This window comes from Narcine bancroftii, chromosome 4, assembly GCF_036971445.1.
Source record: "Narcine bancroftii isolate sNarBan1 chromosome 4, sNarBan1.hap1, whole genome shotgun sequence".
Taxonomy (NCBI): domain Eukaryota; kingdom Metazoa; phylum Chordata; class Chondrichthyes; order Torpediniformes; family Narcinidae; genus Narcine; species Narcine bancroftii.
In genome coordinates this window covers 127,669,195-127,682,366 of record NC_091472.1, presented here as the reverse complement: position 1 = coordinate 127,682,366, position 13,172 = coordinate 127,669,195, and the positions used below count along the sequence as shown (strand labels likewise).

The window sequence follows — 13,172 nt, the reverse complement described above, 5'->3', positions numbered from 1 at the left end:
GCAAATCAATTTGGTTAGTTTGTTTATTTGTATATAACCAAAGTAGTCTTGTTATGTATGGATGCTGGGTAATTCAACAATTTTTTAAGTTTGAGAAATTGATGCCAATTATGCTTTTTGTTCATGGGACTTTAGTGATTCTGTAATTGACTAAGGGAGTAACACATTGAAAATTACACATTTGTGCTATTACAAATGCACTGGTCAAAATATCACGTGATCATGACAGTTGGCACTCAACAGTCTGAAACAAGATGATCATTGACATTAGTGTAGCTTTAATTAAATATCTTTCTTCTTTCCTTCTTTGGCTTGGCTTCGCGGACGAAGATTTATGGAGGGGTAATGTCCACGTCAGCTGCAGGCTCATTTGTGGCTGACAAGTCCGATGCGGGACAGGCAGACACAGTTGTAGTGGTTGCAAGGGAAAATTGGTGGGTTGGGGTTGGGTGTTGGGTTTTTCCTCCTTTGTCTTTTGTCAGTGAGGTGGGCACTGCAGTCTTCTTCAAAGGAGGTTGCTGCCCGCCGAACTGTGAGGTGCCAAGATGCACGGTTTGAGGCGAGATCAGCCTGCTGGCGGTGGTTAATGTGGCAGGCACCAAGAGATTTCTTTAGGCAGTCCTTGTACCTCTTCTTTGGTGCACCTCTGTCTCGGTGGCCAGTGGAGAGCTCGCCATAGAACATGATCTTGGGAAGGCGACGGTCCTCCATTCTGGAGACGTGACCTACCCAGCGCAAGAGCTTTAATTAAATATACTGTACTTGAGAGATTCTAACGAAAAGTCTAACTTTAAAAAAAATTGGAACTGTAATGTACTAATTTACAAATTTATGTTGATTGAAATGGTTTTGACCTACGTTGAGCTCTTGAAATATTGTTTGTTTAAAAGATTGCATTTTAGGAAATTAATTGCTATTAACTGAAGAATGTGGGTTTGATTGTTGTGAATGGGGATTATTCAAACCTGTATATTTTTGAGGTATCACTTTGGCAGGATTCCACATCAGTGATGCAAGGCTCACACAAGGTAAGAAAACAGGAATTAGACCATGGTAATGGATTCATAGCAGTTAAATAATGTGTTTATCAAAAAAAGAGGAAATATAGGTTGTGAGCATGTATCTATCTATTGGTCTTGAGATTATTGTAAAATACGTTTGCAAAAAAATTGTTCAGTGAATTAAAGCCTGACTGTTTTCTCAGTGTTGGTCCAGTGCATTGTATTTGTATAGTTTTGTGTTAAGGTTATTTCATAAAGCATTTGCTAACAATGATCCTTTCAACTGTTTCTTTCCTTCCATGTATCTTCTTATTGTTCATCTCTATGTTTCATTCTGTCAGATTTGTACTTTGTACCTTTTTTGTAATCTTAGCAATTATTGTGAAAGTTTTTCCTTTTGTTTCTCCTTGTAAATGGCACGTTTCTTTATTAATATGTCTAATTCATGTGTCTTTCCAGGGTACAGCGGCAACTCTGTATCTAATGTAAACTGCCAAAGGATAATCCAGGAGCTGAAGCAGGTGAGATAGTGATAGTGAGGTAGAGAGATGGAGTGGGTTAGATCTTGGACACATTGTAAAAGTATGAAATTCAAAATGAAACCTCCTCTAGCTTGACATTGTCCAGTGAAATAAAGGTCATTGAAGTGCTGAGGATTACATCTTTGCAGTATATAAGCAGTAAAGGCCAAGGCAAGGACAAGTTGACAGAGATTAAACCCCCTAGAAGATGGTCAGGATAGCACAAGGCCAGTAGGGCTTGTTCTTATTGACAGTTTAAGATCTGTAGATTTATATTTCAGTTGTATCAAATACAGTATTCAATAAGAGCTGGTTCATCTGTTAACCCTGTTGAAAATGCTGACTGAATTTCCTTCCACCATCTTTCAGTCAGTACACAACAAACTAATGACTTGCTTATACATTTTTTTTTTAGAAATTCGTATTCATTTTAGTTTTTTGCAAGTTATATTAAAACTTGGTACCAACATCTATGACATTGGGAAGCTTTGTACTCTTTTCGATACCTTTCAAAATGTTTAATGCAACCATCAAATCTTTCCAAATCGAGACTCCATATAACTTTCAATCCCCTTCAGTGACTGAACAATGTGTTTGAATGCCATCACTCCCCAAACTCTCACCATTGAAAAGTACTCAACCTTTTTGTGCATCAGGGTGAATAAGTTCATGGTCCACACTGTATTAGAGCTACTATGTTCTTGCTCACTCACTCAGCTTGTCTGTATCTGCTTGAAGTCTCTATGTTCGCCTCCCTACTCATAATCTAATTTGATATTGCATCACCAGTATTTATGCCTTATGCACTTTGCTCAAACATTTTCTTGAATGATGTTACTATACTCTTTGCTGTGTTATCTGCAAACTTAGGATTTGTGCCTGGTTTACTCATGACCCACATCAATTCATGACAGGTCAAGTAACCCATATCCAAAGATCCAAAATCTGCGGGGGGGGCGGGGGGGGGATTTTGCGCCTACAAAATTGGGGGAAAAATCCATCACCTGACTTGCCCATGTGGGGTGCCATTTTGATAAAAACAGTGCTGGTGTGCAAAGGTATATTGAAAATGACAAAAAGGCCTGCAGATAGCACTATGGTTGAAAGTGATAAGAAAAAGAGGAAGCATTTATGTTTATCTATAGACACGCCATTGAAAAGAATTTCTAGTGTTTGGCGCTCTTTTGTAATCAGAGATCGAGTTTTTTTTGGTAAGTACTAAACATTAGTGAATGTGAATTTTCCACTTCTGGGGTCATATCACCATTCAAAAAGCCTGCCGTTGTTTACTGTTGTTTAACCACTGATACAGGTCTGCTGACACTACTGTGCTGCTTAGTTCCAAAATTTAAAAAAAAACCCAAAAGCCATCTGGTCCCAAGCATTTCAGATACAGGGTACTGTACTTGTATCCGATAGGTCAGCCCCTACAATAACTGTAGGAAACACCACTTCCTGCTTTTTCTCTAAACACTATTCACTGATATTTGATGCTTACTGCTCCTTTGCTCCACTACATACCTATTTTTTCAAACTTTTACAGCATCCATAAATAATTTGCCCCCTGCTATTATCTCAGTAAATTGAACAAGTAGGCAAGCCGCAGTGACCAAACAAGTCTCCTGCTAAAAAAAGGTGCTGCAATTTGCTGGTGGGTTAGGAAGAACAAAAAGTCCAGATCTCTCATTCTGAAATGTGATTGTTATTATTAATGCATGAAATAAGCCCTGGATGTTTGTTCAGTTGAGAAATAATAGTTAGATAGATGGAATGACTTGGGGGTGGGGGGGGGGGGGGGGTGGTATAGAAAAACCCAGCAAGCAACTCCAAGATCTTGCAACTGCAGAAAAAGAGGAATTAAAGTTGAATCATTTATTTATTTATAAAGACTATGTATTGTACATTTTTCATGACTTCCAGGTGCTGTAAACTGGATCATACCTAAATCTATCACTTCTGTAATGTAGTCCATGCTGCAAGACCATCTGCATGATCAATCAAGTGTCTGCCACCAATTATCCATATTACTGGTGCTTGAAAGATAAAATGATGTTCAAGATACCAGAAGTTCTTTGTGGTATTTTATAGCAGCATCCTTTAAGCTTTTACAGGGGGTTTATTATGTAAGATTTGGGATATGATGGTCTTGAACCCATATCCAGCTGACTTGTAAAGTTTCTCATCTGACAGCTCAAGATCATTTATGATTAACAGCAATTTGCTCAGAATTCTAAAATATAAAATGGAACACAAGGTACACATATAGGTAAGTGTAAATTATGAATTTTAATGTTTTTGAAATAATCAATTCATTAAAGCAGACAGTTGTTTTCATACGTGTAAATCATAACAATGATGAACTGTTGAAAAAGATCAAATTAGGAATGAGCATACAGGATTTGAGTGTTACTAATTGAGGCCGTTTTGTTTCCCTTATTGTCACAGGAATTGAGTCCATTTGAGTCCAACTCAAATGGAATTTGAGTTCTCCTTTGCTCATGATGTGGTCACTTTAGCTGATGTCCCAGGAAGACACAAAGGGTTGTAGGATTGTCCCGTGGATTTATTTACTGAGAAAATCAGACTGAGATGGGAGGTTTGGTTAAGCTTCTCTTCATCTGTGGTGCTTTGTATGCCAGTTCTGTGCCTGGACCTTCCAATTCATTCTCCAGTGACAATATTTGGGAATTTTGCTCAGAGGTTATCATTCCAGCAGTGAAACAGAAAGGCTAAAATCATTACAGGTGTTAATGAAACAATCTTCCACGGTTCCACCTTTAACGTGACCTCTGTGTGCACAGCCAATTGTGACATTTTTCTGATTTGTCACTGGCTTTGGAAGGACAGTCGGTCCCCTCTGATAGAAGTTGGTGAACATTCAAAACATAAGTGAAAACTTATTTGCAAGATTTGAAATTGTAAAAAGGCATGTAAACAATTAAGACTCTTAACCATGTCATTGCTGAAGAGTAAACAGTAAAATTTGCTGTAACTTATTACATCTTAAGAAAAAGTTTAAATTTGTATTCAGTTGGCATAACTCCAAACTTAAATGGTATCCTTTCTCTTTCCTGACATCTGCCATTCCTGTGTTGGTATGGATGATCAAAACTAGAGCAGCAGTAAAATTGTTTGGAAGATAGGTTGACAGTTCCAACACTGCCATTCGACAACTCCACAGCAGCTCTCTGATTGAGAGCTCTGCGAAGTGAAGAAATTATTGGGTGGTGATCAGTGTCCTGTAATGTTGCTGCAAAACCTTTGCTGAAAGTTCCTTTTGAAAGGACTGCTGTGGCTGAGTAAGAGTTTGTGATCCCAACACATCAACATTCCAGGGTTGCGTCCCTGTTAGTGGGTTAGTTGGAGTGGAAGGGAAATGGCTCACAACTGGCTTCTGCTCTTGCACAGAAAGCTGGGAGCCTAGTCGGGGAGAGCAAGAGGGTGGTAATTGACCACCTCTCCCAGTCCCAGCAGAGATTAGCTCGAAAAAAACAATGGTTAGAGAGCATAGACAGAGATCAGGAAAGAGAACTACTGAAGGCAACTCCAGCAGTAACATGGCTTACAGTAGGAAGCTTTCTTTTCCCAGGTTTCAACAGAACCCAAACCTCTCTCACAAATCCTCCTTTGCTCTGCTTGGTATCTGGAATGAGCTCAGAATGTTCTGGCGCTTCTGAAAATCCATCTTCTTAGCTGAGCTCATCTTGCTCTCATCCAGCAGTTTGCCAATCCGTGCAATCTCTGAATGAACAAACAAGTCACCTTGTGCCAGGACTTTACTCATGATTTTGTAGTACTGTTCTGCCAGTTTATTCTCTAACTGTGGCAGCCCACCCATCATGTTCTTTACCTTAACCATGATCTTCTGGCGTTCTTCCTGACTGCTTGTGCTGCTAAACTCCTGAGCGAGTAAATCATATTCCTCCAGGCAGCCGAGCATCCCGACCCACACCCCTTTAGTTTTCAACCACTGCTGAATGGTTTCTTGCTTAATCTCTCCCGTGTACCGAACTGGATTTTCCAGATCCCCATTAGTGAACAGCAGGTAGACAGGATAATCATCCTTTTCCACTTTATATTTCACTCCTAGTTCTGAATTTTCCTTTTCGCCATAATCTGTATTTTAAAAAATATTTCAAAATTAACTCTAAATCAATAATCAAAATCTTACAGCATAATTTTGACCTCAGAGCTTGTTCTCTTCGCCTCTTTCTCAAAAACACCCCTTCCCCTGCCAAAACTGGATATGACATTTCACACACAAAAGACCTTCCAGATTTGGCAATGAACAACTCCTTCAGCCTGAGGGTAGTGGATCTGTGGAATTCTTTGCCACAAACGGCTGTGGTGGCAGTCATTGGATATACTTAAAGTGGAGGTTGATTGGTTCCTGATTAGTAAGGCCGTTAAAGGTTATGGGGAGTAAGCAGGAGAATGGGTTTGAAAGGAAGATCAGCCACGACTTGAATGATGGAGAAGACGTAATGAGCCAAGTTTGCTCCCATCTCTTGTGTCTCTCTTACATTTTGAAAACATTTTAAAAAAAAAAAGGTACAAATTGACACTAAGACATTTTGGTATTTCTTGAAAGGATTATGTAAATGCTAGTATTTTTTTAATATTTAATTTTCCCTCTCATCTAAGCAGGAAACCACCCCCCTCCATTTTTATTCTCCCTGGTCAGATAACAGTGAACACTTGTATTCTGTTCGTTGGGAATTTGCTTTCCATCTCAGAGCTTTATATCTGATGCAATTTCTAGGTGTGCTGCTCCCTCACTAAGTATTCCTAGAAACATTAGGTGAAGAAGAGAAATTAATGGAACTAAAATCTAACAACTCTACTTAATGTTACCACTTAGTTTAAAGGAAAAGTGACTTCTGGACATTTAATATACAATCATGTGTCGCATAACGTCCACAATACGTTCTGTGAAATGGGATGTTATGTGATTTGGATATTTCACAACCATATTATATACTTAGCAAAGCTCTATGGGATACTGTAGTGTACCTATAATGATGAAATAGCCAAGATACTGTACACATACATTACTGTATTTCAGCTAATGTATCTGGCCGTAATTCCGGTCCTTGGCCTTGGACAGTCCCAGTTCAGCTCTTTCCTTCCAAAGTCAGGTCGCGTATAATTTGTACCCCAGGATTTTAATCTCCCTGTTATTGGATGTTGATTTTCTTTCCCCCATTTACTACCTCACAAAACTGTCTGTTTATGTTCAGTTTCATGTTCACGCATTGTCTTCAGTTAATTCCAGATTTTCTTCTTTCTTTTCCAATCTTTTCATTGGTTTTTAAGAAAATACTTTCAAATACATAGATACATATAAAGTTCAGCTAAAAGTAAATTAAAATTACAGATAGTAAACAAGGTACATATGATCCATGTTATTGATTTTTTTTTTAAAAAAGAAAAGGAAAAAAAATAACTCATCTAATTTCTAACCCCAACCTATTATCTGATTACATCAGAGCCTGATGTCAATTACTAATTTCAACACTAGTAGTTCAAAAATAGGAAAAAAAATTAAAATAAAGAGCAAAGATAATTGATCTATAAATTTTGGAAATAATTGAAAAAAACCCCAAAGAGAATTTTTTTTTAAACTCATTTTAGTAGTTGAACATCCAATTTTCAATAGAGAGAGGGATGCCATCAAATCCAATAACTATTGTGTATGTGTGGGAGGGACAATATCTTTCCATCGCAGCAAAATGAACCTTCTGGCAATCAGGGATGCAAAAGCTCTGATCGTGCTTCACCTGCCACTGCCACACAGAACCATACTGTTCGGCAGTCCTGCTTGAACACGCCAACCAGCCAGCTCTAGTGGCCTGCGTTCTGCCCATATACCTTGAAGCTTCCCTTTTCCATGCCTTTTGAACTATACAGTTGACCTGGATTTTGGTGCTTACTCTGGCAGCTCATTCCATTCCATGTATGTGTGCTACATCCCATTCTCTGATGGGACCACAGACATTCATGTGGTTGGACATTGCCTGAACAGACGTTATGCAGCGCATGACTGTCCCCATATTGGAAGGTAACAAAGATATTACCAATGTTCAAAGAAAAAACAGAACAAATTTACATCAGTTTTCCAACTATCTTCAGGAAATGAATTTATCAGTTATATAGAATGAAATGGACATCATAAAACAGACTTCATGTCGGAATAAATACAAGTTTTTCATATTGTAACTATTGGGTGAAGAGGAAAAATTAGTGAACACTGCATTTGGAGTGGAAATATAATGGTTTGGGATTGATTAACTGTCAGTAAATATAGAGCCATGATATGTAATTTTTAGGTTAGAAAGCAAATATAAGAATGAGTCTTACTGCTACTATTACAAGCCTGTCGTGGGGCCTCACCAAAAATATATTTGGTGGTCTTAAAGACACCTTTGCTTTGGAGGGAATACAAAACAAATTCACTACATTGGTTCCTGAAGTTATGCATTTGTATCATGGGAAAAGACTGAGCAAATTATGCTTCTATTCCCTGGAGTTTTTTTGGGAGTATAAAACTCATGGCAATTTTTTTTTTACCTCAATACTCTGATAGTCCACTTAAGCAAGTTAGATAAATGTTTGCATGCCAGAAAATATGGCAGTAGTGTGGAAGAAAAAGTTAAACAGCAACCTTAGTGCTAGTCTCTAATGACCCATTCTCATATCCTTATACATTTAAGTAAAGCATGTTGTCTTTGGAAGAGCTTCAAGTTGAACAGGTTTTAGCCTCATGCTGCAGATGTTTGACCAAACTAGAAATGTAACACAAAGTGGTTGGATGAGGAGATTGGATAGATCAGACAAATGACAACTGAACAATACCTTTACATTCTTGAATCAACTTCGACAAGTAACTAAGTTCCTACCTGAAATTCCCACTTCAGCCACCAAGAGGTCTTTGCTGGAAGCAGAATTTTCTGCTAATTTCTTGAACTCATCCTGCTTCTCTCCATATGGATACTGTGTGTCAATCTTTACCAGAGCGTATTTCATTTTGGAGATTACCTGTAATGAACACATATCTCAGATGCTGGGTTTGTAGAATCCTGTTGTCTTTGGAAATTTCCAAGGATCTCTACAAGCAAACCAATACATCTAGTAGCTTGTAGCCAAGAGTTCATTCTGCCTACTGCAATGCTCTCAGTGAAATATAATAAAGAAGAAAGGTTGAGGTGTTTCATTTTCTTTACCTTTAATTTTATGCCATGTATTTATTCTAACTCTGTGCTATGATGTTCCATAGTTTGATTGCATTTGGGTCATTACCCATGTGATGCAAGATTAACAGAATTGGTATGGTAATTTGGTACATTGCAGATTATGTTATGAAGCATTTCACACAGGCTGACATATTTAAGGATATGGAATGAAGTTGGGCAAATTTCTTGAGAGTCACCATCTCAGAGGATCGTTCCTGGACCCAACACAAATGGCATTGTGAATAAAGCATGTTATTGCTTCGACTTCCTCAGGAGTTTGTGAAGGTTTGGTATGGCATTGGAAACCCTGGCAAATCTCTACAGATGTGTGGTGGAAAATGCTGACCAGCTGCATCACAGTCTGGTATGGGGACACCAATACTCCTGAGCATAAAGTCCTACCAAAAGTAGTGGACGCAGCCCAGGTCATCACAGGCAAAACCCTTCCCACCAAAGAGAACATCTACAGGGAATGCAGTAGTTGGCGAGCAGCAGCAATCATCAAGGATCCACATCACCCAGCACACACTGTAATCCTTGTTACCATCAGGAAAGAGGTACAAGTGCCAGAAGACTTGCACAACCAACCAGATGAAGGAACAGCTGCTACCACTACACCATGAAGCTCCTCAACCACACACTCAAGGTCTTGTGTTAGGACTCTTACTTTTGCACTTTGATTTTTTTTCTATCTCTGTATTTCACTTTGTTTACATTTCTTTATTTGTTTACTTTAATGTGAAGGCAATTATGGGACACTGCAGGAAAGTGAGACTGAAGTGAAACATCAACCATGAATGGCAGAGAAATTGCAGGAGGTGAAATGACTTGCTCATGTTTTAAAGAACCAACAAAGACGAGCAGACACCAGTATGGTTGAATATTTGCAGGAGAAGCGAAGAGACCTTGATCAGTTTAGATGTTTTCACTGGTTATATAAAACTGGGATGAAAGTAAGTAAGGTCTCAGTGTATTGAATTCCTAGAATTCTCTCGCCCTGACAGTGTGTGACTGAGAAAAGGATGAGGAATTGGAAGATTTGAGGGAGAAAGATCAGATGGTAATAATAAACTGGGCACAATGTTCCCTCACAACTCAGAGACCCTCGTTTGATTGTGTTGAGTGTCTGCAGACGCTGGGGTCGAATGCAATACACAAATGTGCTAAGGAAACTCAACATCTATAAAGGGTAACCAACCTTTTGGCCTCAGCAGTTACTCTCTACTTCCTAAAGTTGAATTCTGCAGCACATTTGTGTATTGATCCCATGTTGAATTCGAATTCTTCCCATCACTTTGGTACTCTCTCGCGCTTGGTTTTCTTTGGAAGGGGGACCGATCACATTGGTGTGCTGGGGGGAGGCGGCAGGGCCCCTCTCTGTTCGGAGAGTTCAGAGAAGCAAGATGGAGCTTGTGAGAGAGAGGGAGGGAACGACGCGGACCAAGAGGATTGGTGCGCTGCTACTTGGTTGTAACTGTTCTATTGGCTACTTCCTATCTAGTCCGGTGAGCTTCATAAATGAATTACATGCACAACGAATCGGCTCCAGAAAATTCTGGTCGCAATGGGATCCGAAGCCCTGCTCCTCTCCCGCCCTCCGACAGCCCTCGTTGAAGCTTAAGGTTGCAAAGCGCTCCTCTTGCAGCCACCCGCCGCTGTCTGATTCCGTTTCATTGGATTCCGATATTAAAATAAAGCCGCATGTCGAGAATGAACGTTATTTCTACCTTTGCGGATCAATGCCCTTTTTTTTTGGGGGGGGGCATCTCTTCATTTTTAACGTTACTAATGACAATGCGTTCAAGTCAGGGACTTCTATTACGCAGCAGATGGAAAGTCCGAATCTGACGGGCTGGTGACAATCGACTGGCCCCTGAGTGCCTTCAGTGCAGGCGATTAAAGGATCCACTCACCTTGGAAAACGTGACGGCGTCCAGGGGCAAGGAGCCGACCGTCTGCAGGGCTCCAGTGGGAACTGAAAGCTGCAAAAAGCCTGCGGTCAGGAACAGCAGAAAGGAGCTGCCTACAGCCGCCATCGCTCGGTCTCCCTCGCAATGGAACCATGTGATGCCAGGGGCTGGGAGTTTCATGCAAATAGCGCCGGCCCCCTCCTTCTGACAGGTCCCTGAAGGCAGGCAGTTCTGCAATAAACGGACACGTGAAAACGGAAGGGCCCAAAAATTCACAGTGAAAAACGCGTCCTGGCAGGTTTTGGCAGGTGTCCAAGACCCTCCGTGGCTGTAAACTGCACACAGTTAAGAGGAATAAAGCATCCCGTATCTACCTTCCCACGATTAAACATGGCAGTTATTCAATAGCAACATCCTCGTCTCAGGCGACGAGATGCTGCTCGACAGAGTTTATGGACGGGAGGGGGAAGGTTGAAGCCGCGTGTGGGAGTGCGTTTCGCGCCGATATTTTTCTTTCCTCGACTGTGTTGACGCGCTGCAAAGTTGCAATCCGCTCCACGCCACGTCTCACCTGTTGGTTGGCTGGTAGAAGAGAACACGGTCCGCTCCACGCCACGTCTCACCTGTTGGTTGGCTGGTAGAAGAGAACACGGTCCGCTCCACGTCACGTCTCACCTGTTGGTTGGCTGGTAGAAGAGAACACGGTCCGCTCCACGCCACGTCTCACCTGTTGGTTGGCTGGTAGAAGAGAACACGGTCCGCTCCACGCCACGTCTCACCTGTTGGTTGGCTGGTAGAAGAGAACACGGTCCGCTCCACGCCACGTCTCACCTGTTGGTTGGCTGGTAGAAGAGAACACGGTCCGCTCCACGTCACGTCTCACCTGTTGGTTGGCTGGTAGAAGAGAACACGGTCCGCTCCACGTCACGTCTCACCTGTTGGTTGGCTGGTAGAAGAGAACACGGTCCGCTCCACGTCACGTCTCACCTGTTGGTTGGCTGACAGAAGAGAACACGGTCCGCTCCACGTCACGTCTCACCTGTTGGTTGGCTGGTAGAAGAGAACACGGTCCGCTCCACGCCACGTCTCACCTGTTGGTTGGCTGGTAGATGAGAACAAGGTCCACTCCACGTGACGTCTCACCTGTTGGTTGGCTGGTAGAAGAGAACACGGTCCGCTCCACGTCACGTCTCACCTGTTGGTTGGCTGGTAGAAGAGAACACGGTCCGCTCCACGTCACGTCTCACCTGTTGGTTGGCTGGTAGAAGAGAACACGGTCCGCTCCACGTCACGTCTCACCTGTTGGTTGGCTGGTAGAAGAGAACACGGTCCGCTCCACGCCACGTCTCACCTGTTGGTTAGCTGGTAGATGAGAACAAGGTCCACTCCACGTTACGTCTCACCTGTTGGTTGGCTGGTAGAAGAGAACACGGTCCACTCCACGTTACGTCTCACCTGTTGGTTGGCTGGTAGAAGAGAACACTGTCCACTCCACGTTACGTCTCACCTGTTGGTTGGCTGGTAGAAAAGAACACGGTCCACTCCACGTTACGTCTCACCTGTTGGTTGGCTGGTAGAAGAGAACACGGTCCGCTCCACGCCACGTCTCACCTGTTGGTTGGCTGGTAGAAGAGAACACGGTCCGCTCCACGCCACGTCTCACCTGTTGGTTGGCTGGTAGAAGAGAACACGGTCCGCTCCACGTCACGTCTCACCTGTTGGTTGGCTGGTAGAAGAGAACACGGTCCGCTCCACGCCACGTCTCACCTGTTGGTTGGCTGGTAGAAGAGAACACGGTCCACTCCACGTCACGTCTCACCTATTGGTTGGCTGGTAGAAGAGAACACGGTCCACTCCACGTCACGTCTCACCTGTTGGTTGGCTGGTAGAAGAGAACACGGTCCACTCCACGTTACGTCTCACCTGTTGGTTGGCTGGTAGAAGAGAACACGGTCCACTCCACGTTACGTCTCACCTGTTGGTTGGCTGGTAGAAGAGAACACGGTCCGCTCCACGCCACGTCTCACCTGTTGGTTGGCTGGTAGAAGAGAACACGGTCCGCTCCACGCCACGTCTCACCTGTTGGTTGGCTGGTAGAAGAGAACACGGTCCGCTCCACGTCACGTCTCACCTGTTGGTTGGCTGGTAGAAGAGAACACGGTCCGCTCCACGCCACGTCTCACCTGTTGGTTGGCTGGTAGATGAGAACACGGTCCACTCCACGTTACGTCTCACCTGTTGGTTGGCTGGTAGAAGAGAACACCGTCCACTCCACGTTACGTCTCACCTGTTGGTTGGCTGGTAGAAAAGAACACGGTCCACTCCACGTTACGTCTCACCTGTTGGTTGAATGGTAGAAGAGAACACGGTCCGCTCCACGCCACGTCTCACCTGTTGGTTGGCTGGTAGAAGAGAACACGGTCCACTCCACGTTACGTCTCACCTGTTGGTTGGCTGGTAGAAGAGAACACGGTCCGCTCCACGTTACGTCTCACCTGTTGGTTGGCT

At 42.6% G+C, this 13,172-nt stretch overlaps 1 protein-coding gene across 2 annotated transcripts; it reads right to left on the bottom strand.

Annotated features, from left to right (window-relative positions):
* Positions 1–3,789: 3,789 nt before the first annotated feature.
* LOC138761136 (endoplasmic reticulum resident protein 29-like) lies at positions 3,790–10,828 on the bottom strand. 2 transcript variants are annotated; one of them, XM_069932796.1, is made up of 3 exons: positions 10,668–10,828; positions 8,422–8,560; positions 3,790–5,638 (listed from the first exon to the last, which is right to left on the bottom strand). In XM_069932796.1, exons 1-3 carry the CDS (start codon positions 10,788–10,790, stop codon positions 5,136–5,138), a joined length of 765 nt encoding a protein of 254 aa, XP_069788897.1. In that variant the 5' UTR covers positions 10,791–10,828; the 3' UTR covers positions 3,790–5,135. The 2 variants fall into 2 exon arrangements, with proteins under 2 accessions (XP_069788897.1, XP_069788898.1); XM_069932797.1 differs by lacking the exon at positions 10,668–10,828 and adding an exon at positions 9,953–10,155.
* Positions 10,829–13,172: the final 2,344 nt, after the last annotated feature.